This window comes from Larus michahellis, chromosome 4 (assembly GCF_964199755.1).
Source record: "Larus michahellis chromosome 4, bLarMic1.1, whole genome shotgun sequence".
Classification (NCBI taxonomy): Eukaryota; Metazoa; Chordata; class Aves; order Charadriiformes; family Laridae; genus Larus; species Larus michahellis.
Window position 1 is genome coordinate 75,155,933 of NC_133899.1, and position 24,372 is coordinate 75,180,304.

At 39.5% G+C, this 24,372-nt stretch overlaps 1 protein-coding gene across 1 annotated transcript in view; it reads left to right on the forward strand.

Annotated features, from left to right (window-relative positions):
• The first annotated feature begins 282 nt into the window (after window positions 1–282).
• Window positions 283–24,372, forward strand: part of LOC141742701 (mucin-5B) — a 45,016-nt gene continuing 20,926 nt past the window's right edge. The window contains exons 1-20 of the mRNA XM_074585651.1: window positions 283–364; window positions 2,015–2,270; window positions 3,725–3,839; window positions 5,189–5,276; window positions 7,241–7,374; window positions 7,777–8,002; window positions 8,849–8,974; window positions 9,721–9,838; window positions 11,036–11,174; window positions 11,778–11,879; window positions 12,893–12,962; window positions 13,215–13,352; window positions 14,043–14,207; window positions 15,075–15,169; window positions 16,663–16,789; window positions 19,892–20,144; window positions 21,188–21,240; window positions 21,628–21,728; window positions 22,015–22,166; window positions 24,015–24,153. Of these exons, the coding sequence (XP_074441752.1) occupies window positions 283–364; window positions 2,015–2,270; window positions 3,725–3,839; window positions 5,189–5,276; window positions 7,241–7,374; window positions 7,777–8,002; window positions 8,849–8,974; window positions 9,721–9,838; window positions 11,036–11,174; window positions 11,778–11,879; window positions 12,893–12,962; window positions 13,215–13,352; window positions 14,043–14,207; window positions 15,075–15,169; window positions 16,663–16,789; window positions 19,892–20,144; window positions 21,188–21,240; window positions 21,628–21,728; window positions 22,015–22,166; window positions 24,015–24,153 (2,679 nt within the window). The remainder of the gene's footprint in view (window positions 365–2,014; window positions 2,271–3,724; window positions 3,840–5,188; window positions 5,277–7,240; window positions 7,375–7,776; window positions 8,003–8,848; window positions 8,975–9,720; window positions 9,839–11,035; window positions 11,175–11,777; window positions 11,880–12,892; window positions 12,963–13,214; window positions 13,353–14,042; window positions 14,208–15,074; window positions 15,170–16,662; window positions 16,790–19,891; window positions 20,145–21,187; window positions 21,241–21,627; window positions 21,729–22,014; window positions 22,167–24,014; window positions 24,154–24,372) is intronic.

Sequence of the window (24,372 nt, forward strand, 5' to 3'; positions counted from 1 at the left end):
GGGTGGGGGAACCTATATAAAAAAAGGGAATAAGAAGAGGGCAGCTCGCTCTCTCCACATAAAGCAAGAGAGAACTGGATACCTGCCTTGTCTGAAAGACAGGAGGTTGCTGGGTGCTAAACATGAATCACTGAAAGAAAATTGAATGAAGCTCCACCTTTTAGGGACCCTGCCATCAATGTTTTGTTCTCACGCCAAATTCCTGGACTATAAAAATCTGCCTATAAGCCAAGAAAAAAACACTTCCCTGGAAGGATTTTCAAGTTACTGCTTCATGGCAAGATGGAAATAAAAAAGTGGAGGTCATTTTGGATCTTCTGCCTAATTTGGAGTTGTTGCAAAGGCAAAGAACCAGTTCAGATAGGTAAGAAAAAAGTCTAATTCTCAGATTATTTGCTCATGTATTGCTCTTCACAAGTGACAAATAGAGTTGTCAAATGAAAATGTGCAACATATTCATGTAAGAGCTGTAGGCATGCCAGGTACTGTTTAACATCGTACGTTTTCATCCTTACTGTCAACCATTTAAGTATTTTACTTTTTTTTTTTCTTTCAGTAACAGGTAGTTTATCAACTGTTTTTTGTCCTAAGTGACTAATCTTAAACAGGAGACTCTCTGGATGCAGTTTGCATCATAAAAAAGTGGTCACACCCTTTTCAACACATTTAACATATATTCTTTATAGAAGAAGTATGTTACCATAATGTCTGCTAGGCTTGATCGATCAGTATGAAATACTGCATTAGGAGTAATCACATTTTTTGTGGTCTGCTGCACTGTTACCTCCTGGTTTGGTTTTGAATGTCTTAGACTTTTCCCAGTTGCTTAATACACACAACAAACAATTGATGTGACAGTTATTGCTGTCTTAGTATTTCTAGCAGCTCCACTTCCAAGAATAGTCAAACTTTCTCATTTCTCCTTGTTATTGTGTAGAAAAGTGCTAAATTACCCTACTCCACTTTAGTACTGCAAACATCTATGGCAAGTTACAGTCCCTTCAAAAAGCTGTTTCTGTAAGGACTTCTTGGCACTTGAGTTTGTGTTGCACATTTCTAATAATCAAGATCTGAATTTTTGAGTGTTACCCTGCTGGTTCTTAGGTAGGAATATTTAATAATATTTTAGAGTTCACTGAGTATGTTAATGATTTGTTGATTTGATCTGTGATGGATGTTGCTATGTTGATTTTTCCTGAATATGCTACATAAAGAAATTTTCCCATTTTCATTTGTCATTCTTTCAGATGGGCCTAGAAGAAATGCTAAAAGTGTTTTGTAGCAATCATATCTTATTTAATTCAAGGTGATTCATGTTGGCTTTGTGCAGCTCAGTGATATGAAAACTACTTTCTGAAGTGATGTCTTATATGCACTTAAAGTATGTATTAATACCTTTGACAGAGGTCCAAGACATGAGTTTTGGTTGAGAGGAAAAACAAGTAGCTCTGAGCCGACTACTGAAGCTGGTGGCAGCTTCAGCTGCTGAAATCAGCGGTTGCCATTTTGCTGTACAGTCATGCCACCTGTGATTTCTCCTGGAAGGGACTCAATTCAAGAGTTTGGACCAAAGTCTTGCCTGTCTTAAGAAACAGGATTTCAAAAGTAGAAATGAGATTTAGGCAGCCAGTGTGAGATTCCTCTCACTTCACTTTAGATAATTGTATCTACAGTGTAAATGCTCAAGGGTGCCATCCACGTTGGCACCCTCAGCAACCTTTATAGACAATGGAGAGAAACATGCCCTCTTGGAGTATCTTCTTCCTGTGTAGGTATGTAAGGTAGGGAAGCTGTTACTGTTAACTTCAAAGGAGCCTGGGCTCATCTACTCAAAATGGAGGTATCTCTGTCATGGACTTCAAAAGTTCAGTGAGATTATCTTCCAGGGGTTAACGTTTTTGCCCTTGAAAATCTCTTCTTTAAAGTTTTTTTTTTTTTTTTTAAAAAGCCAGCAACAAACAAAACCTCATGTGGGGTGAATTTCTAAGCTCCTCTCCTATGACTCTTTCTTTAGTCCAGGTCTCTACTGTCAGTAGGAGTGAATGTGCCACCTGGGGCAATTTCCACTTTCATACATTTGACCATGTTAAGTTCACTTTTCCTGGAACCTGCACATATGTCTTCGCTTCACACTGCAATGACAGCTATCAGGACTTTAACATCCAAATCAGGCGCAGTGACAAGAATAGCTTCCTGATCTACTTCACTGTCACCATTGATGGAGTGATCTTGGAGGTGAAGGAGACAGGCATCACAGTGAATGGGAACAAGTGAGTAAAGACCATACTGTTGTTTCCTTGTGCAGCAGTTTTATTGTTATTTATTAACAACAGGTAGTCTGTCTAGAAAGTGGTCCTATTCTGCAGAGGTGCAAATGCCTGTGTATGGTATGTTCATAGCACTTTGAAAAGGGTATTGCAAAGACCCCACCTCATAGTGGTGGAGGAGGCAAGAAGCATGTGAACTACCATCTCCCAGGGATCAACACCATCACGTTAAGCAGAAGACAATGTGAATGCTATCAAAACAGAAGGTATAGGTTTCCTTAATGTCACTCTGATTTGGGAGGGAGGGTTGGAGGGAAGGAGATAAAATCAACAGTTTATTTATAGAAGGTTTTGATTTTGTAGAAACTATGTATTTTTTTTCCTCAAAACATCATTTCTGTGGTACTAACCCTACTGTTGCATATTGCTGTTCAGGAACAGATGGTCATTTTAGAAAAAATTTTCTGTTTCCAGATAAATTAGTCTAGAAAATTGCACTGCTTTGCAGATCACGGCTTGCCTTGGGGTCTTCTTACACAAAAGACTGAAGTTTCAGAAGTCAAAATCCACACCTTTAATTCCAAACTGAAATGAACCAGAAAGCAAACTGGAAACAGAAAAATACTCCTTTACTACATAAGTAAAAAGTCATATGTAACAGTAGCTGAAAATTTGGCATAATTTTAAGGGCAGCCCTCATGAGAAGTGCAGTGAGCAGCATATAAGTATGAAGGGCCAAGGCAAGCTTTGACTCTGGGAAAAATCCTCACAATCTTGTTGGAGAGAAAATTGCAAGCATATGGGCTGTCTTTTCTTGACAGCCTTCTAGAAACAACCAAATATAGAATAGCATCACTCACTTGTAATTATGGTAGCGAAGCCCAGATGTATATTCTAAATCAAAGGGGCAAGTAATCTCCTATCTTTTAGCCATTTTCTGATTTTCTAAGTTTTTCAGGAGAATGAAAAAGTAACGTAGGTCTGAATCACATCAGTACACAAGTAACAGAATAGACCTCTTTTCACACCTCTGTGAATACCAGATGTCAAGGATAGCCTGGAAGGATGATAAGAACCTGCAGTATCCTCATGTGGAGGGCTATTTTCCCGGTATTGTGATCTTGCTGCTTGTAAACTTTTGGGTTACGTCTTCAGGATACATAAATAAGCAGAGCTGCATTGGTATCAGTCGCGCGGCTAATGTAGTATTGACACACTCATGACCAAAATACATTGTGTTGTGGATTAAGGTTGGTAAAAGGTCACATACCTAAGATCACTGGACAAGGTGATCATACATAAATTTAATGCATTGTGTGAACAAAGGCTGACCTTGAAAAGAATGTCCCCATGGCTTATTTAGCTCCTTTTGACTTTAGTGTTTCTTTCTATATCTCTGAGAGGATTTGATCAGTCTTTTTTTTAATGCAATCTGTTTTGTTCCCTCCAATTTCCAGGATCCCCATGCCCTTCAGCTTGAAGAGCATCCTGATTGAGGACACCTGTGCTTACTTCCAAGTCACTTCCAAGCTGGGCCTGACACTCAAGTGGAACTGGGCTGACACTCTCCTAGTATGAACAGCCAGTTAGTTGTTTTTCTCTTGGTGAACCTCATCAATGATGAAAAGCAGAGCTGGATGCAGGCACTGTGTTGATATAAGACATTGTGGGGCAGAGGTATCACCGTATCCATAAGCTAATAGCGACATACCAAACTAGGTAATACTAGGAGCTTGGAGTCACAACCCCCAAACCTTCCAAGCTAATATTATGTGAAAAAAGGTGCCACTGTTAACCCTGAAGATGGTGCCTCTGTAGTTATCTGCTTCCTCCATGGGGCAGAGGCAGCAGCACAGCTAGTCCTTCCAGCTCTGACTTGTTAATTACCTTCTGTCTCGATGCACATCTTGTGTGGGAAACTAATCTCTCTGGCCAGTTCAGACGTTGGCCTCTCTCATTCCAAAGCCTTGCTATGTGGGAGTTCCCCTCTATACATCCATTCCAAAATAGGCTCTTCTGCAACAGTGTATTTACACTTCTGGGTGTGAACACTTATCCTCCACAGTCAGGACTGAGATTAAAGAAATGAAAATTATATGTCATGTTTTGCAGTTCAGAGAGACAGAGAGAAGATAGAAGGTGAATAGAGGGGAAAAAAATCAGGAAGCAATCAAGTGGTATTCAAATTCTGATTTAATGAATTATTTACTTCCCCCCTTCCCCTGTACTAATTAATACCTGAAACATTACAGGCACCACCTGTAGGACGGACCCAATTTTAGGGTGACACACTTGTTCGAAAAGTACCACCTTTTTTTGGTGGACCTGAGTGATGCCAGTACTACCCTTGAAGCATGTAGGAGTGATTAGGTGCAATAGTTCTATCTAGCAAGGCAATAGTATGCTAACCTGGCTCTTTATCACCCCTGAGTATGGGCAGAACAAGTTACACTGGACAGACCCACCTGTATAAATGTTATTAAGTTTTCCATTTAGCCTAGGGACTAGAAAGCCTTAGATACAGATAAAAGCTGACCAGAAGCTGCTTCTTCACAGTATCAAGCATCGGAGCACAGTTATCTGACCTGCCCAGGGTGGAGCTGTGGTACCTTGCAAGGGGTACCACATATATATATATGCCAGTGTCTCTATACTGGGAAACACTGGTCCAAGGATTAGTCCAGTATTCATCATTCTTTAGTTAACCGTTTAGTAGGTAGGAATGACAACTGCTAGATGGTTACCTTCCTGTTTAAATGCAGCCTGTCTGCAGCTAAGTTTTATGGCAGGTTTGTAATAGAAAAAAGACTGCTACAAATTGGTAATGAGCATTTCTGCTCATCTGTAACTTTGTACCATGTGCTGTTGATGGGGAGAAAAGCCTTTAAACTCTGGGTTTCCTCTTTGCTTTTGTTTTGTAGCTGGACCTGGAAGAAACATATAAAGAGAAAATATGTGGTCTGTGCGGAAACTATGATGGTAGTGAGAAGAATGATTTGATTTTGGATGGTAGGCAATGAATACAGAATATTCCACGTAGAACAGAACTGTTAATACATGACACAAAACTTTGTATTGGTTTTCTCTAAGCAGGGTTTCAGATTTCGTGACAGACACTCTGAAATACATGAACATTTCTATATACAGGAGATGTATTTTATTTAAACATAGGGATGATTTGGGTTCCTCTGCTGTTTGCGTACTTGCAAGACTCTCAAACATCTTTGACCCAAATTAATTGCCTGGCTATCATGCAGCAACATTGCCAGGTTCCCCACTGATAGTAGCAAATTTAAAGGAACCTGTGGTTTCAAATGAGGCACGAATGCGTTTTCTGTCCTTCCATTTTCATCATTTTACAGTTGGATATCAAGTGTGATTATTTTTGCCTCTGTAATGAAATGAAATCATCATCACTGAGCCAGGGAGATTTCACTGAGCATCTTTACAAAAACATGGTGCCATCCACTGACATCTTCAGATATTGCACTGAACTGGAAAGAGGTCAACATAGCAAACAGCTGAGACTCCAGTCCTGCATCAGCTTATACGAGTGGAAAGAAACCGGCATCCTGAGGTATTAGCTGCAGGACTGAAGCCAAAGTTACAACACCATCCCTTCATGTAATACCTGGGCGTCTTAAGTCACCAGAAAAATGTTGTTGTTTACCGTACCCACTCAGAAAGAGTCCTGAGATTTGATCAAAAACTTGTAGTGGTAGATTTGGTATTCATTTTCATATTTCATATTAAGCTTTTCAGCTGCATCTTAGTCACGTTTCTGCGCTTCATTCCACAAACACAATAAGTAAAATCTAAAACTGGATCAATTTTTTCTGAAGAAACAGTTTCCTACTGAGAAGCATTTCTCTAAGAAAAACAGTCTCTTCTTTTATGCATCTGGTTCCACAGATAACAGGTTCCTACACCTGGGGACCAGGTGGCCTCCCACGTCCCTCCTTTCTGCTCTGAACACATCTGTCTCTCTGGGCTCAGCAGGGAGCAGTCAGTCTGCCTGCATAGGCTAAGATCCACTGCATATAAAAGTCCAAAATTTCTTTTCTCTTGAGGAAAAAAATGATCAGGACAAAAATCCCATTTCTTCTTGAAACTTTATTCTTTGTATTCTTTAATGTCATTTGAGATCTTTGGCAAATCACATGGCTCTGAGAGCTCAGGGCTTTAGATGGGCTTCTGTTTCCAGAAAAGTTAGTGGTAAAGCACCTGAAAACAATGCTTTTGTGGAAGTCCTTCTCTCAGGCCAGTCCCTTAACTAAGGGACTGAGCCAGTATAGGAGAATAGACCTGGTCATAAATCCATCTATTAAACCTTTCAAAAAAAAAAAAAAAAGAAAGAAAATCAGAGAATGCAATGGCAATTTATGCATATTCTCCATAAAAATTTATAAATTTCAAACTTTGTCTGAAAGATTTCTCACAGCCAGGATCAAGTTTCTGGTAATGCTTTGGGAAAATATATCCCTCTAACTAGTGTGTTGGTTACATACATGCATTGTGTGCCTGTCTTCCTCCTGCTCCCTCTTCCCATGTTCTCTAGCATGTAAAAAGTAATCGATTTCCAGATGATTACAAGCATATGCAACTAAGGCTGTACTTCAGGTTGTGATAGTCGAAGGCAAACTACAATGTATGACCATTACACATGCAAATGCAAAACTCTCTAAGCTCAAATACACTCATAATGAACAGTTTTTAGAAGTGATGAGGTGCAATAGAAAGGTCAAGAGTCTCATGTGATTATAAATGCCCAGGCTGACAGCAAGCCTTGATACAAGCGTGCCAGATTCCTGGCTGTAGCTCAACAGAAGTTATATTGGGCTGTCATCTCTATAATATGGATGCTGTGGCTAAATTTGGACATTTGGTGAGGAGCATACTGCCTTACAGCCCAAAGATTAAGTGCATCGAAAGAATTGCAGGAAATTACTCAGATGCATCTGGGGATTTTGCAGGGTATAAAATGCATCCGAGGCAGTTTGGGAACTTCCACAAAGTAGAGGATCCATCAGAAAAGTGTGCTGATGTGAGTCCAGATGACCACACTGGAAGACATCCTCGGAGAGAAGACAATAGATGCAGTAAATATGTAAGTATGTGTGGCCAAGAAGTATAAACCCTCCTGAACTACATCCCTGGAGAGATTGTGTTGAAACAAGTATTAATTGTAGAGCATGCACTGAACTGAATTTTTTGGAGTCTACCCATGAATCTGATCAAAAAGTTGATCTTGTAGCTGAAAGAATATCCTGTTATAGTGTTAAACTAATAGATAGTTGGAAAATGCACAATTGAATGCCATCTTCCAGTCCAAGCAAAAGGATCTCATAACAGAAAGTTGGACTGAAAAATCTCCTGAGGTCCCTTCCAACCTGAATTATCCTGTGATCCTGGAATTGTGTCATCAAAAATTGGGATGCACATCCATAAACCTGAAAGTTGGTAAAATGTCAAGTATTGGGGGTTTTTTCCATATTTTTTTTTTGTACAGAAAAAAAAATGCAAGAAACTTATGTCCCGTTTTGGAAACTGCTCCAAAGTGGTTGCGTTTGATGACTACATAGAGACCTGTGCTGAAGATATGTGCCACTGTGCAGTTAATTCTTCTCACTCTGATTTGGTTTCCAGCTGCATATGCAGCACTTTAAACCAGTACTCTCGTGACTGTGTCCTCAGGAAGGGAGACCCTGGGGAATGGAGAACCAAAGAACTTTGCTGTAAGTAACCACTGCTCTGGAGATTTCTTTCAGGTTAGACATATATGCCTGTATTCTGGCCCCAGCAGAGCAAAGCTAGAAGCTCTGTTAACTACTGTGAATCAATCTGTAGAAGTACTTCAACAGAAACTTTGTTAATGGAAAAGCTTCTACAAATTTAACTTGATTTTGCTCCTTAAATTAAACTATGTCTTAATATTGTCCCCCTCCTCCTTATGACTGTTTTCTCCAGTTCTTATTTGAATTTTACCATGCACAGTTAACTCATAAATAGCATTCTTTTAAATGTTGACATCTCATTGTAAGAAGTCACTGAGAAATCTAATGTGTTTGCCCTTAGCTTATCCTGTGCTTTCATACTCAACTGTCACAGCTACCAGGCAGGAAATCATTCTAAATCCAGGGGGAAGGCTACAGGTAGTTCTCCCAAACTGCCGGTGTGGATTGGGATAGAAAATTAATGCCAGAATGACTGATGCTTCAGGCAAAAAGAAACTATTATGAAAATATAGTAAATATTTATTTATTTATTTATTTATAAATATATAAATAAACTATAAATTATTCTGGTGTCTTTTGCTTGTATCATGACTTCAGCCAACCTTGAGCTAGTAAAATAATGTGAAATAACTCATTTTTCCCAGCAGTACTGTCTTCTCCAAAGATGAAGTAAAAGTGACCATAAAACTTTCATTAGAGGTCAAACAAACATGACACTTCTAGATGGAAAGTTTTGCAAACAAGATATGGGGGAAAGGAGGAAGAAGGGGTTGGGTAACGATACAATGATTTGAGAAGTCTTATAAATACATCATTAACATACCCCATTTTCATTTGGTCTTGCAGATCAGGAATGCCCAAACAACATGGAGTACATGGAATGTGGAAACTCCTGTGCTGACACATGCACTGACCCAGAGAGGAGCAAGATTTGTAAAGCTCCGTGTACAGATGGTTGTTTTTGTCCTCCTGGTAAGGCAGTTCACTTACTCCAATGGGTCGTGCATATCAAGGGAAAAGAGGGAGGTTGTTTCCTTTCAGTTAGTGGCAATTCTTTTCTTTAACATTTTACACTAAAAACCAATGAATAAACTGTTTCTTCTAGCATAATTTAACAACTTCTTGGAAGAACCAGGTCTCTAAATATTCAAGATCCTGACACTGGCGTAAGGGGCAGATTTCTAAGGTCTAGACGGAAAAAAATGGTACAGACATGGAAGAAGAGGAGGTGTTCTCTAGATAGTAAGAATGCAGGTGAAGATGTCTGGTGACATGCCTCCCTGTTACGAGGATAGATCTTGCTGTAGCTAGTCACATGTAATATAAATGCACTGCCAGGTATGTGCATGTGTAAGTTTGCACATGAAGTAGAGGCTAAGATGAGGGTCTGATTTATGTTAGATTCGCTATTAGAAAAGGATGAAAGTTGGCTCACGTCCTTGTAATCGGGCACTTGATAATCCTATTTACAGTAACAAATTCCAGTAACATGGAGAGATATTCTTTGGGGTTTGCATTGCTTTCATTTAAGCTCTAGTAAGAAATGTTTCCTGTCCATTAACACCTGAAAGGGCCTGGTGTGGTGTTTTCCTTAAAACATATCCCATTCATTCACAGAAATGCTGAATACTCCAGAGTTTTTTCCTTACTCTAATCTTCCTTGATGGTGTTTCTCAGACTCACCAAAGGAGTATTAACTACCCAATGTGTCTGAACAGGAACTATCCTTGATGACCTCGGTGGCAAAAAATGCATCCCCAGAGACAGCTGCCCCTGTATGTTTCAAGGCAAAGTCTACTCATCTGGAGGGACTTACTCCACTCCCTGCCAAAACTGGTACTGTTACGAACTTGACTGCACTGACAAGGCAGAGTCATTTATTTCAGAGCGTCGATGAGTTGCATTGTGTTCTTTTCTTCTTTTTTTTCCCTATTCCTAACATTTGTCTTAAATATTAAAAAAAACCTGAGTCTAAAGTTCAACAGTAGAGGAAAACTTAGAGGTAGTCCTCAACCTCACGTAGTTATCACCCTCGCTTAGAACTGCCAGCAAAAGAGTAATACCTTGCCAGGCAAGGAGTTAATGAGTTACATTTCCAACCACCTCTAGATCTACAAAAGGCTGCTTCAAGGCCTCTATCTCAAAAGTCCTGATCCTTGAGAACGATTTGATTTAGGAAAAAACCCTGTAGCTCGAACCCATTTCCACTCTGCACTAGTAAAAGGTGATAAGACCTCAGGTACATTTTTATCAAAACAGTTTTATTTCTTACTCTGGTATCTATCTAGTGAATGAACAGTCATATGTGTTATTTGAGCTCCTGTAACATAGCATTTTTTCTTGACCATAGGCCTAACCTTTACTATAGGGAGGAATGAAATATGCTGTGGTGCATGGTGGGGTAAGCCAGATGTTCTGCAAACCCCTTTGGATTGAATATTTCCTGCATTTTGAGGAAATAACTCTTCAAAACCTGCAATTCTGTGGAACTGAACTTCATGGGCTCTGGATACTCCCCATCTAGCCACATCCTCACTTACTCCTCACAAAGCCTGAGCTAATGTGGCTGCGCCGTTTTCCTCTTGTGTGCACAGCTCTAAGAATTTTAACTCCTCATTATCTCAGGTCCTCCACAATTAGTTACTGAAATGTTGCATCAGCAACTTGCTGAACAGTTACATCGGTAGCACAAAATATTGCAAGATCCTGCTTGACAAGGTTTGTTCTTTCTTTAAAACGTCAAGTAAACAATTTAGGCCCTGAAAAATACTTCTTGCTTGACCAGCTCAGTGTCTCTCTGAAGGAGCTAGTTTGAAGTCCAGTGCAGTTAAATGTCTCATTGAGAGGCATTCATTCACATTTTAAGGGCCTAATATAAAGTCTTCCTCCTACAGGAATTTAATAAGCAGCCAAACAACAAGCTAAAAAGACCAAGAGGGTGTCATCTGTGCAGTTTGAGATGCAGATGTTATCTCACCTTTGCTCCTTTAAAGCTATGTTTATTCTAACTGCTCCTTTTCGGGTTTTGTACAGTACTTGCAAAGGAGGCCACTGGAACTGTATCTCTCTGCCCTGTTCTGGAAGTTGCAATATAGATGGAGGATTCCATATAACAACGTTCGATAATAAAAGATTCAATTTTCATGGCAACTGCCATTATGTCTTAGCTAAGGTATGAACAATATCCCATTTCATTCCTAAATCTCTTGAGTAGCATGAGGCATTAAGCTGTGCTGGACCTTTATATAGCTTAATTTAATTAAATGGCACCAATCCAGCAAAGCACTTCAACACAGGCTCAGTCTTGAAACACCATACATTTTTCCATTTGAAATGGATCGCAAGTCAATTTCTTGATGCTTAGCATCAAAGTTGTGCAGCTTCAATATAGTTTGATATCTTTTTTTTTAATGAATTAATTTTCTTATTGGATGCATTAGTGTGGATTTAAGCACTTCTTAAGCTTTCTTCATGTATGACTGTCAAAAGGAAGTGGATGAGCAAAAATTCCTGCAAAAGGATTTAATTCTACATGACTGTCTGCAAATAGGTGATCCACATGGGTTGAGAGCAAGGAAACAGAGTGCAGAGGAAAGGCAGTGAACGTTATTGATTTTGGCAATGAAATAAAGCAGTTTGCAGTTAGAGATTAAATGCCCCAGTTATTTCATGATTCCATTTTAGCCTTTCAGAGACACCTTTTTTTTCTTCTAACTCCCTGTTTATAACACGCTAACAATGTCTGCACATCCCTTCTTTTCTTACATCTTTTCAGAATACTGATGACACATTTGTGGTGATTGGAGAGATCATCCAGTGTGGGACATCAAAGACAATGACTTGCTTAAAGAATATATTGGTCACACTAGGAAAAACTGTAAGTAACTTGCTTTAATTAGTGACACATAATATGACACTTTTATTTAGGTTCAAAGATGGGATTTCTCTAACACTGTGGACTCATTTTGGCCAGTTGCAGTCCTGAGACTGCAAGATTAATACCAGCAGATGATGTGGTGCATGTATTTATTGGTTTTGTTCTACAAGAGTTACTTCCTTTCCAGTTCTTTTGGATTCTGGCTTTTCTATTTTCTTTAGAGGCAGATGGCTAAAAATTTTCTTTGTCAACACTCTTCCATGACTTCAAACTTTTTCCCTTGTTTCTTTTTGAAAGATTGAGATTTCTACAAGAAAAGATCCCCTTCTTTTTACAACAGTTCTGAGTCCTGAGGTTTTTCCTAATGCAATGCATAAAGTAGCAGAATTTTCCAAATGAAGGCCAGAGGCTTCTCCTACTGAAGATTATGCCATGGTGCAAACTGCATTCAGTAGACGCTGAGTTAGGGCTGGTGGTTATGTACTCCTAAAGTTATACAGATTCATTCGGTTCACCTGGTATTTAATTGGTGCAGTCCTAACCTTTTTAGGAGGTCAAACATCCTAACCTCCTTCTATAGTCAATAAAGGAAGACGGGGATCTCCAAAGGACAGGTCAGCTGACCTGCAGAATGAGATGTTCTTCTAGAGGGGCCTGTGTCCCTCCATTGACTACTGAGGGAGTTTGAGTCAGATAGCTCCCATTTTGGGTATGTTACATTTCCAATGAGATGGATGCAAACCTACACGTAACACCTCACATGCAGTTCTCAAAAAGATAGCTAACCTCTTAGGTACGTGAAAGCACTCAATCATTTTTTATTTTTTGTTACGGCCTGGAGATTTGCTCTATATTACTGCATGGCATCCAGACGCTGAGTTACATTCAGCCCAGAGGTGATCATGTTTTGAAGACGCTACTTCTTAATGTTTAATGAAGCTTGTCAGGTCACTGTTGTCTGTCTCATGTCATATGCATTCACTGCTGTGGGCTTTTTGTTTTTTTCCCCACAGACTATAAAAATATGTTCTTGTGGAAATATCTACATGAACAATTTCATTGTGAAGCTGCCAGTAAGCCAAGGTAAATGTCCTTCTTCACATCTTACACAGACCAGCCTACATCTATTTAGAAATATTCCTGCTCCTTCCTGCAAAAAGAACATGATCCTGCTCATTGTTAGGTCATCTGACTTAGGTGGATACTAGGTCTGGGACTGCCTGGGAATTCCTGAGTTAACACTGGATGCACTGGTAAATGGAAGTTCCTGTTTACTCAGCTTCGTAAAGATTTGCAGGTGCAGATATGTTTTTTTTTTCTTTTTTTCCTCTTTAGATGGTATCACCATCTTCAGACCCTCTACATTTTTCATCAAAATCTTGAGCTCAACTGGAGTACGGATTCGAGTGCAAATGAAACCTGTAATGCAGCTCTCCATAACAGTTGATCATTCTTATCAGAATCGCACTTCTGGTAGGACACATCATGCTTTTCCACTTTGCTCTTAAACTGGGTTATAGCTGCTTGTCTATCACTTTAAGTGAACAAATTATTTGATTTTATATTGACTTTGGTATGCTAGAACCCCTGATTAAACAAAGCATTGGCTAAACCCTTCAATTTGCTGAAGAAAATTAGATAATCTCTGTCATGTTTAGTGTGTGCAGGTCTTTTAGACTCTATCTGTAAAAGCAGGTCTTCGTCAGACTTGTGAGATGCAGGCTGTGTTCTTGGTTTTGCCACCAATCTCCTGTTTACATCATTTAAGCTTTTTGTTCTTCTGTTTCCTGTCTGTGTAATGGGATTACATCCTTTCTCTCCAACCTGATTTGTTTTGCTTTTGTGATTTCTTTTGCTTATAAGCCTTTGAGGAAGGCACTTCTGTGTTTGCCAGAGTTTACTGAAGCACAGTTAAGCATCCTCCATCTCTGTGCTATCACTAAGTGCTACTGTAATACAGAAAAATAATAATTACACTCTAAAGACAGGGTCCTGTCTGATTTGTGGGAACATCAGGAAGTCTCCGAAGGAAAATGGGCTTCTCTCAGGGAAGGTCCATTATAGACCTAAGAGTGTTCATCTACAAGCCATTCCATTTTCTACTCATGTAGTGATTTATTTTCTTTTGCATTTTTTTTTTTTTATTTCTGCCGCCCACACAAGGTCTTTGTGGCAATTTCAATAACATCCAGACTGATGACTTCAGAACAGCCACTGGAGCTGTGGAAGATTCAGCTTCTGCTTTTGGTAACTCATGGAAAACTAGAGCCAGCTGTTTTGATGTTGACGACAGCTTTGAAGATCCTTGTTCAAACAGCGTGGATAAAGGTGGATAAAGGCTTTTCTTCCCTGGATTGTCAGTGCTAAATAATTTTCACATGACGGATAACCAAAAAATCTTTAGAAATCTCATAGACATCAAAAGCCAATGCCTTTGAGGCTATTACTAGCGAGAACACATTCGGTTTTGCAGGTCTTCAAGGTGACAGCTTTGCTTTTAAAGCAAAAAGACTGCACTGCTGGAGAAAGAGCCAACACCTTCTTCACTTATGACTTGAAAAGCACACACAGCATCGATGAGAACAATTTAGGTTTAAGGCAGAGCATACCAGATTGACAATATTTGGGCAAGATCTTCACCCAAACTAGATTGTTACAGCTGTGCTGAAGTCAAAAGGAATAAGTTATCAACAGTACTGACTTCAGCAAGCATTGTACTGTACTAGGTGTGCTGTCTGGTTTCTCACTTTGACTGGGTTTGGATATATGTAGGATTCAGACTGTACTCTCCTAGGTATTGCCACATGAAATTAAAGCGGCAGCTCATAGCCACACAGCTCACTGATTATTACATGCTTGATGTTATTGCTTGACTATACAGAATCGCCTGACTGTAAAGTATTAGGAAAATTCAATGGAAAACAATGAAAATGGGGAGATTTTGCAGATGTTCTGCAAATTCAGCCACATTAATAATGTTAGTACTTGAAAAGTGAAACCTTTCTTTTAGGGAGATGGTTGGTCACTCACCCAATTATGCTTACCACCTTGATATGTGAATGCCCCATATTTCTTTCCGGCATTATCTGAACACTTCAGGACATTCTAGTTCTGTGTGATACCTGATAAGAATATGGATTCAGATAGTAATGTGGTTTAAGTGACTATGGACAATAATATTTTTTCCCATTTCAGAAAAATTTGCCCAGCATTGGTGTGCACTTCTGTCTAATACAAGCGGTGTGTTTGCTGTCTGCCATTCTGTTGTAGACCCATCTGTGTACATCAAGGTAAGGCACTGGTCTAAATGGGTGGTTTAATCTAGTTCAGAGACTGATCTGCCATGAAGATAGTCTGGCCTAGTGGAGTGAAATAGGTTACAGTAATGCCTGTTTGCAAATAATTTCACTGACGCTGATAAGAAAAATAACAAAATGAGAGTTTATGCAAGATACGATGGGTCATTTTGTCAGAAGCCATGAAAATATTAAGCGATTGCCATCACTGACAGTTCTGTTGCATGATCCAGGAGGAAAATAGGAAAAAAATGGGTTTACTGTTCTTGAAAACTGTTCACTCTTTGAAAAGCCAGATCAGTGTTTCTGTGTGGAATTGAACTGAGAATCTCTTTCAGCCTCTCTGACTCGGTTTAAAATTCACATCTAGGAGGAGAACGTATACTGTATTTACATCATTTATATCCCGTTTATTTCTGTGGAGTCATGTTAGTCTCCTCATATTTAGAATGCCCATAAATACTCTTGTTGTACAGCTTTACAATGCTATTGAGGAAGCTGGCTGAGCTGGAGAGTTGCCACATATATGTGAATTGTGAAGAAGTTTCTGAAAACAAGCAGAAAATTAATGTAGGGGATGTGTGTGATACAACTTACTGAGAAAAAACTTGAGCCTGAAATTTTGCCTAAAATGTAATATGTCTTTAGGTACCTTAAAAAATATGGCTTATGCTTTAGTCTCCCAAGTTTCCCTTGGAATATATGTCTGCTTGAGAATTCAAGTTAACTATAAGTAAAATAGGAATTTGCAAATTTCAATTAAGGAAAAGTAATAACCAGTTTCTTATGGATGTGTCTGTTATTCCTGCTGATCTTATCAGATTTTAAACCATGATTCACAGAAGCATTTTCCACGACATCGGTAATGGCAGGATAAGTCACCATCTATGCAGTATGACCCTACTGGTCTTGAGTGACTGGCTGTATCTGGGTTCTTCTGTCCAGCCACCGAATTAAAAGAACTTGATCATTAAATTCCCTTTTTACTTACCTAACTAGTTCTTTAGATGTCATTACATATGATTCCGTATTAAACTATCTTCTGTTATGCTCCTGTCATTTAGTTGGGTGTATCTTATCTACGCACTAGATGGATGCACAAATGCCAATCATCACTGTGCAATATTTTCAGTTCCGCATATTTTCAGATGACATATTTTGACATGTCCTAGATTGTACATCCTCATGGGAGGCTGGTATAGACATTTCGTAGTGCTTTAATGAACTACAGGTGCCCTTATCATTCTTATTATTCATCTATTCATGAATGTTAGACATAATGTCATTGCAGTTACATGACAGTAATTGATTTCTTATTTCTAAGGTTTGCATAATATTTCATTAGCATATGTTTTCTCTTAGAGATTTTACAAATTAAGCTTTGTTGTAAAAATATATTAGTTGACTACTGTTTGAGTTGCTATATGTTTCCCTGTTTCTTCTGTGAGCGGGGCATAATAATACACGTGTCCTTTTCTGTCCTCTAGAAATGTATGTATGACACCTGTAATGCTGAGAAGAGTGAAGTTGCACTGTGTAGTGTGCTCTCTACTTACTCCAGAGACTGTGCTGCGGCAGGCGTGTCCCTGAAGGGCTGGAGGCAGGGCATCTGTGGTATGCATCCTAAAATACTTTGGAATATGGGGGAACAGCTTCAGGAGGGCCCAGTCTGTGGCAGTCAGCATCTTTTATGCTTACTCATCAAGTTAGTGAGTCTTTGAAAAATAGAATAAGCATATATTCTATAAAAAACTTCTGCCTGCCAAAATCAGTTCATGTCTACTTCATGCTCTTATGATGCATGTTCCTTGTGTAAAATATTAGGTGAATTCGGAACCCAGAGAAGCAAAAGACTGTAAAATGTGTTAATCAAATCACAACAAGGAGTTGTAATTGGGTTAGTTTTGAACACATGGGCCTCCCTGTGTATTTTAATTCTGATACCTTTTTTGCAGTTCATTGCAGTTTTCTTGTCTCAGACATTGCCCATACAAATGGTATCGTTCACATTAATTGCAATTTTCCATCTTACAGTAAAATAGTAATGTTTTTTAATAAATATATATCAGTGATATCTGAGAATGTGAAAACGTTTAAAGGCATTTTCAGCTCAGGACAATCTAACAAATGAAAAAAGGTTTCTTGGACATGCACATTGTCACTAAATCCTAGGTTCTGAGTCCACATACATATATATTTTCCTTTGGCACTGCAAGAATTTACTATGAGATGGTATCAGAGCTGACAGTAAAACTCAGGAACCCCTGGTGTCTGAACTTTACTTCAACATTTCCATTTTTCCATTGACAATCAGATCAAGTGAGATTTGCTTACAGCAACATGAAAATAGATGTATGGGTTTCTTTACTAATGACACATCTGAATAGGAACCATAACAGCAATTATTTTTATGCAGCTTTGATGAAGCTATGATCTATTTAATTGCCTGACTTAGAGGCTAGCTGGGATATTCAATAGAGACAAACAATGTAACTGGTAAGGTGCTTTGTCAAAGGCATTTAAGATTGCAGTAAGAACAATTGAACAAACCTGTGCTGAAATAATTCAACGGGAACACAGTGTAGGCCACAGCAAATTATCCTAGAATCATGCAGATTTATGTCCTAGACAGAGTCCCTGTTTATTGAAAGTTTTGTTATCAACATAGAATAACTGACATTTTTTATGCCAAAGCAAGACTGATTTGCAGCATGGGTTAGACTGAAATCTGTGGACTCACGGCACAGTAGGTAATATTGACTTAAACAGTGCAGTAACCTTGGGAAAAAATGCTAATGGCTTAATCAGCACGATCATTTTAGGCCTTGCTTAAGTAAGAAATAATCTTTCGGGAACATGCCTGTGATAAGATTGAAGGTTGCGCTATTCATGAGTGAAAGAATAAATGGGCCAGAACAGTCACTTTCAGTGGTCTGTCCCATTGTGGGGGTTGGAAAGGCTCTTCCACCTCCTGCGGCTGTGTCCAGCTGTGCCAGGCTGCAGGCAGCATCCAAGGCTGGTTACAACCACAGCAGGTTATATCCTAAGGGGATGTCTACATTGCTGTCAGTAGAGTGTATGAAATAAGTAAACTCTACTAGCTAACTGTTGGCAGTGCATGGATGTGACACAATCTTTAGCGGAAGCTTGAACCATTACTGGAGTTACTGGTTACCCAGAAAACCAATGAGGTTAGTAGCCTCTGCTAAATCATAGCATTGTTTTTCTAGCACCCCTTGTGCAAGCTAGCTTGAAGCTATCTTTGGTATGCTCATGTTCTTTGCACTCATGCTTCCAGTTGTGATGTATGTAATCTAAGATTACAAGTCTGTGACCATGAGTACTATAATCGAATTACCTTTTTCTTACCAGATCTCGCTTGACCAAAATTGATCCTTTTTTTTTATGAAAAATTAAAGGGAGAAAGTAAACACATTATTTTATTGCATTTATAGCTAACAATTGAGACACCCATTCAGGTAAATCTGATGTAAATTCATTTTCAACATCTTTACTAATATCTTTCTTATTTGGACTATTTTGATTTACAAATACCAGTTGCTGCATCTTCATGGTATGCCTATAAAGATGGAGAATATGGCCTGCCCGATTTATACATGGAATATCATGTCTCCTCCAGCTAAGACCAGGAAACCAGCTGTTTTTTGTTGGTGGAGGTGATGATTTTGAATGTGTACACAAACCTAGCACACTAACTGATCTAAGAAAGTGTACTATGGTCATGGACTGGAAAGCCATACAGGACTTTGGTTAAGCATGGAATCTATTGCTGATATGGTGATAACATTGCTGCAAAGTTGATTAGCACAATTGCCCACAAACAACTCCCCTGTACCTTCTGGTACATCTCTGTGTATCAGAAAAACAGCTGTGGGGTAAAATCTGCAGATGAGTTAGAAAGAGGTCCCCAGTTCTCATTGTGTTTCAGAGGATTCTGGCTGCCAGGCTTTCTTGAAAACCACAGCCTTAATGCAGGTGATATTTTCTGTCAGAATTTTATGTCATCCCTATGGATTACTATTGCAGAGTTTATGGCAGAATTTTGAAGGTGTTGTTTCTTCGTAGCCTGTGAAAATTAACCAGCTTTTCACTATCTTACAGGGTCAATTGAGCTCTTTAGATTTTGGTATTTGACCATTTGGTCCACTGAGAGGTCTTAGAAACTGTTGTTTCTCATTTCCCCAGAGGATGACAACAAGAGTTTTTCTCAAGATATCTATGAGAATTCAAACACACTTTCTTTGGTAGTATCAAATTATTAGCAGACTTCCTTGGCACTGCCCATTTAATGTCAAAATTTACCCCTTAAAAAATATGGTCTTTTCTTAAGTTATTCCCAGCCTAAGAAATCATTAGTAAAGAACAGAAGATTAATTTTTAACTACAAGGACAAGTCAGAAGTTACCGGTTTCAATTCTTGGCATCAGAAAGAAATGTAAATTGTACGAATTTATTTTTTAGTTATTAATACTGATTCCCTTATTCAGTCCAGATAATACCATGCTGAGTATTTCAGTATTCAGTGTCATGTAATTTAGGCTACTTCCCCCAGACTTCCCCCAACCACTGAGAGACAAGGTCTTCTAGTTTGAAAAAAGCACATTTATGACTACCAACATGCAGAAAGCTGCATTAACAGCATGAGTGATGATTGCACAGAGAAGGCCATACATCCATTTTATTTCTCTTGCAAAGATCCTTCTGAGGAGTGTCCTGAGACTATGGTTTATAACTACAGCGTGAAGTACTGTAACCAGTCTTGCCGCTCACTGGATGAACCTGATCCACTGTGTAAAGTTCAGATGGCTCCTATGGAGGGCTGTGGTTGCCCTGAAGGAACCTACCTCAATGACGAGGAGGAATGTGTAACTCCAGATGACTGTCCCTGCTACTACAAAGGCAAGATTGTTCAGCCTGGCAACTCCTTCCAAGAGGACAAATTGATGTGGTAAGATGCCCCAGTGATGCAAACGCTGCATACCTGGGGGTCCTCAGGGCTCGCTGGGGAAGTCCCTGCTCTAATCCCTGAATGGTGTCATTTTACTGTAAGGAACAATGACAAATTCCTCCTAGATTGTACCAATGCAAATATTCCCCTGGCAGGAAGTGCAGCCACAGGAAATGTTAAGATCCTACATTCCTGCTAGCAAACAAGAACCTGAAAACATGTTAAGTAGAGTAAAGTTTGCAATCTATCTCTATGCAAGTTCATTGTTGTGTAAAAAATATCCATGTACAGTGGGAGCAAGTTTTCTGGAAGACAGGAGGCTTGGGGGAATTTCTGGCTTTGAAATGAAAAAGCAGAGTGAAAAACACCTTGCAACACACTATCCTGCAGATTATTTAAAAAATAAAAATGGTCCAGGAAAAAAACCCAAAATCTCAGTTTTAAATTGATGGGTTTTTTTAAAAGAGAGAGAGAGATTTTGGGGAAAATACTAAAAATAACATAATTAATTTGCATCTGCAGTGAAAACAGTTGTCATTTTCTCATGTTCAACCAGTTCAGGGCAGCAATGCAGACAAATACCAGGGGAAGGCTGTTTTATTCAAATAATTTATTTGTATCTTTAGATACGAATAGATAGGGAGATTCTCTCTCTCTCTCTCTTCCAACTCCCATATTTTTTTTGGAGGATCCTAGACTATTTTGTAAACACAGATTCATTTAGTAATTTAGGAGGTCTCTTATTTAAGACAGTATTAGTCTCATCTCACAGAGCGGAAAACAGATGGTTAGGAAAAACTTGATTTGGTGAAAACACACAGTAAACCAGTGGCAGATGAAGGAAGGGTATTTAAGAGCTGGGTATCTTAATATTCCTTCTGGGGATGGTAATTCATGTCTGTGAACCTGATAGCTGTACCAAATACTCATTTTGGTAGGAATTCATTATTTGTGTGTCTGGTGAAGCTTTGCAGTGCCTTTCTCTCTAGTGAGAAAAAAATATGCAAAGAGCTGATGTGTTTCATTTTATGGAATCTCTTTAGCAAATGCATTCAAGGAAGATTAGACTGCATTGGAGAAACTGTCCTGGTAAAAGGTGAGATTTTGTTAAATAATAGCATTATGGTGTCAGCTAGTATTTATAATGTTTTTCTGTGTTATATCTCACTTTCTGTAACATTTTAGTATTCTGCACATTTTTGCCTTCTCCCTGAAATGTGCTGGTTATTGATAATAGTTGTCTTTGTAAAAATGCAACCAGACTTGCTGAATTCATTAAAAGATGAAGGTATTTCCCAAAACTTAGAAGTTATCTGCGTCCTTCTGCCTGGACTCATGGTGGGCAAAAGCAAAAGCTGATAGAAACTGTAAATGGAAGACACGTGCTGCCCTCTGAAATGCTCCGCTCTGTTTTACAATTGCTGACAGCATCCTTATTGCTTTCACTAAATTGCCTTCCTAAAATGTTTTGTTCCTCCTATAGATTGCCCAGCTCCTATGTATTACTTCAACTGCAGCTCTGCAGGTCCCGGTGCGATTGGATCAGAGTGTCAGAAAAGTTGTAAGACGCAGGACATGCACTGTGTAAGGACTTCACCTCCTAGGAGGAGCATGGGGCAACATGAGTGTGCATGTATGGTTGTCCTTAACAAACACTGACGGTAACACGTTACGCTGTTCACAGACCAACTGCTTTACTGATAACGCAGCAGCTATAGCTACCCACGTAGCTGTGATACTTGTCACTAACTTACAGTGAGGGAATTTTAAAATAATCCAAAAGTTTGGCATCCAGAGCTAGCACCTCTGCTGGCTCCTGTACTTTCTGTGCATTAACAAGTTGCTTTGTGCTGTGTCTTTATATACACAGTATGTCACAGAATGTGTTTCTGGCTGCATGTGTCCTGATGGGCTGGTACTGGATGGCAGCGGAGGATGTATTCCCAAAGACCAATGCCCATGTGTCCATGGAGGCCGCTTTTATAAACCTGGGGAAACCATCAAAGTGGACTGCAACACATGGTATGTTATACCAGGGAGCCTTGTTTTATAACAAAGGCTGTTAAAATTGTCAGTGCATAATGCACCCATGAGTGAGGATGCATTTTGAAGCCTTCCTCTTCATCATTAGAGCCATCAGGCTTCTAGGAAAAAGAAAAGGGGAAACATTCTATGATTGTCTGATTTCCTCTCTGAACATGCTGCACAAGCCTGCACCTGGGGAGAACAAGCACCAAGATCTTCTGTCAAATTATTTCCATCCTTTTCTGCAAATTGCTTCCAAACTAGCGTTAGACCAACCTCAGCCAGGTTGATCTGTGGCTAATCATTCTACAAGGGGGAATTGAGTCTGTGTCTCTTGGGCACAGCTGAACCCCAGAAAAGAACTGAATGTAGAGGAGGGAGGAATCACAACAATCCTCCTGTGACTTGCAGTGTTTCCGGGTGCATAATTCTCAAATAAGATAAATGAATGCTCTAGTTGCTCCAATTGCTACTATAATTCTGCCATAGACTTTACTGTTATTACTGATCATGGTGGGTAAAATGCTTCGAATCCTTACCCATTATTTAGAGAGGATGAGACTGTATAGTCCTGCCAAGAGGATGTACAGAAAATAAGAGCCAGAAACACTCTGGTCTGATCACCACTGGTACAAGCAATCAAGTCTAATATGTGAAGCCAAACCCTGATAAGCAGTTGTTGATATCACAGAGGCCATTGAAAGGTTTTATCACAATGAGGGTTTTGTTTTCTTATGAGAACAGGACACGCATGGGAAAAAATTTGCAGTCTCTGTGTCAAGGGTATAACAATTAAAATTTTCTGTCTGTAGTCCCCCTGAACTGCAGGTAAAGTTTGTCAAGGTGTGGTGGGTTGATCTTGGCAGGACACCAGGTGTCCACCAAGATACTTGCTCTATCACTCCCTTCCTCATTATGATGTGGTGGGGGAGAAAATAAGATGGAAAAAACTTGTGGGTCAAGATAAAGGCAGTTTAATAAGGCAAAAGCAGAGGCCATGCGTGGAAGCAAAGGAAAACAGAAGATTTATTCTCTACTTCCCATCAGGAGGTGATGTCCAGCCCCTTCCCAGGAAGTAGGGCTTCAGTACATGTAGCAGTTGCTTTGGAAGACAAATGTCATAATAACTAATGCCCCCCTCCTGCTCTTTTCTCTTAGCTTTTATTGCTAAGCAGATGTCATATGGTATGGAATATCCCTTTGGTCAGTTTGGGTCAGCTGCCCTGGCTGTGTCCCCTCCCAACATCTTGCCCACCCTCAGACTAGTGGGGAATGTTGGAGAGACAGCCTTGATGCTGTGTGATCACTGCTCAGCAGTAGCCAAAACACTGGTGTGTGACCAACACCTTTCTAGCTACCCATGGAAAGCCCATGACTTTGAGGGCTGCTGTGGGGAAAATTAACTGCATGTCAGCAGATGCTCATGAATACACAATGGAAGACAGGGATAATATTGGTTCACACCACTGTAGTCAGGAACAGAACTGACCACATGATACCTCACAGATTAATATTCAGAAATGGTTGAAATATTCAGTTCTTCACCTTGAGTTTACCTCCTAAATCCCCACTGTCTGCTGCCAGAGATTAATGATTCAAAAGATATTTGAAGGAAAAAAAAGAATAAAAACAGACCAAGTTCAAACATGTCTTGGTAGTAAACATGAACTTTCTCATTAGTGAGCCTTCTGACAGCGTGGTCTCAGAACAGTTGAGAGTGAGAGACGGTTGCTTTCTTTGAAGTACTGCAAATGACAAATCTTCGAATTACCCTTCCCCTGTTTGGGGCTAAGGAAAAACCACGCTTCATATAAAGACTGCGATTCGTTGCATTTCTCCTCCCAGCACCTGTAACAAAAGGCAGTGGAACTGCACAGACAATCCCTGCAAGGGAACCTGCACTGTGTATGGAAACGGGCATTACATGAGCTTTGATGGGGAGAAGTTTGATTTCCTGGGAGACTGTGACTATATCCTAGCTCAGGTACCATTTTTTTTCACTTTCCTATCCATATTCTTTTCATGTCTTACACCGTAGGGTTCAGTCTGAGTAATTAAAAGGCAATCTCATGCAAAATAGTCAACACTGATGAGCAGAGCCTGCTCCCCTCCTCTTGTACCTAGAGCAGACAGATTTTCCACATAGAAGCAAAGCCATTAACTCTCAGAAGTGACACAAGAGGGCACTGTGTGATCCTAAACG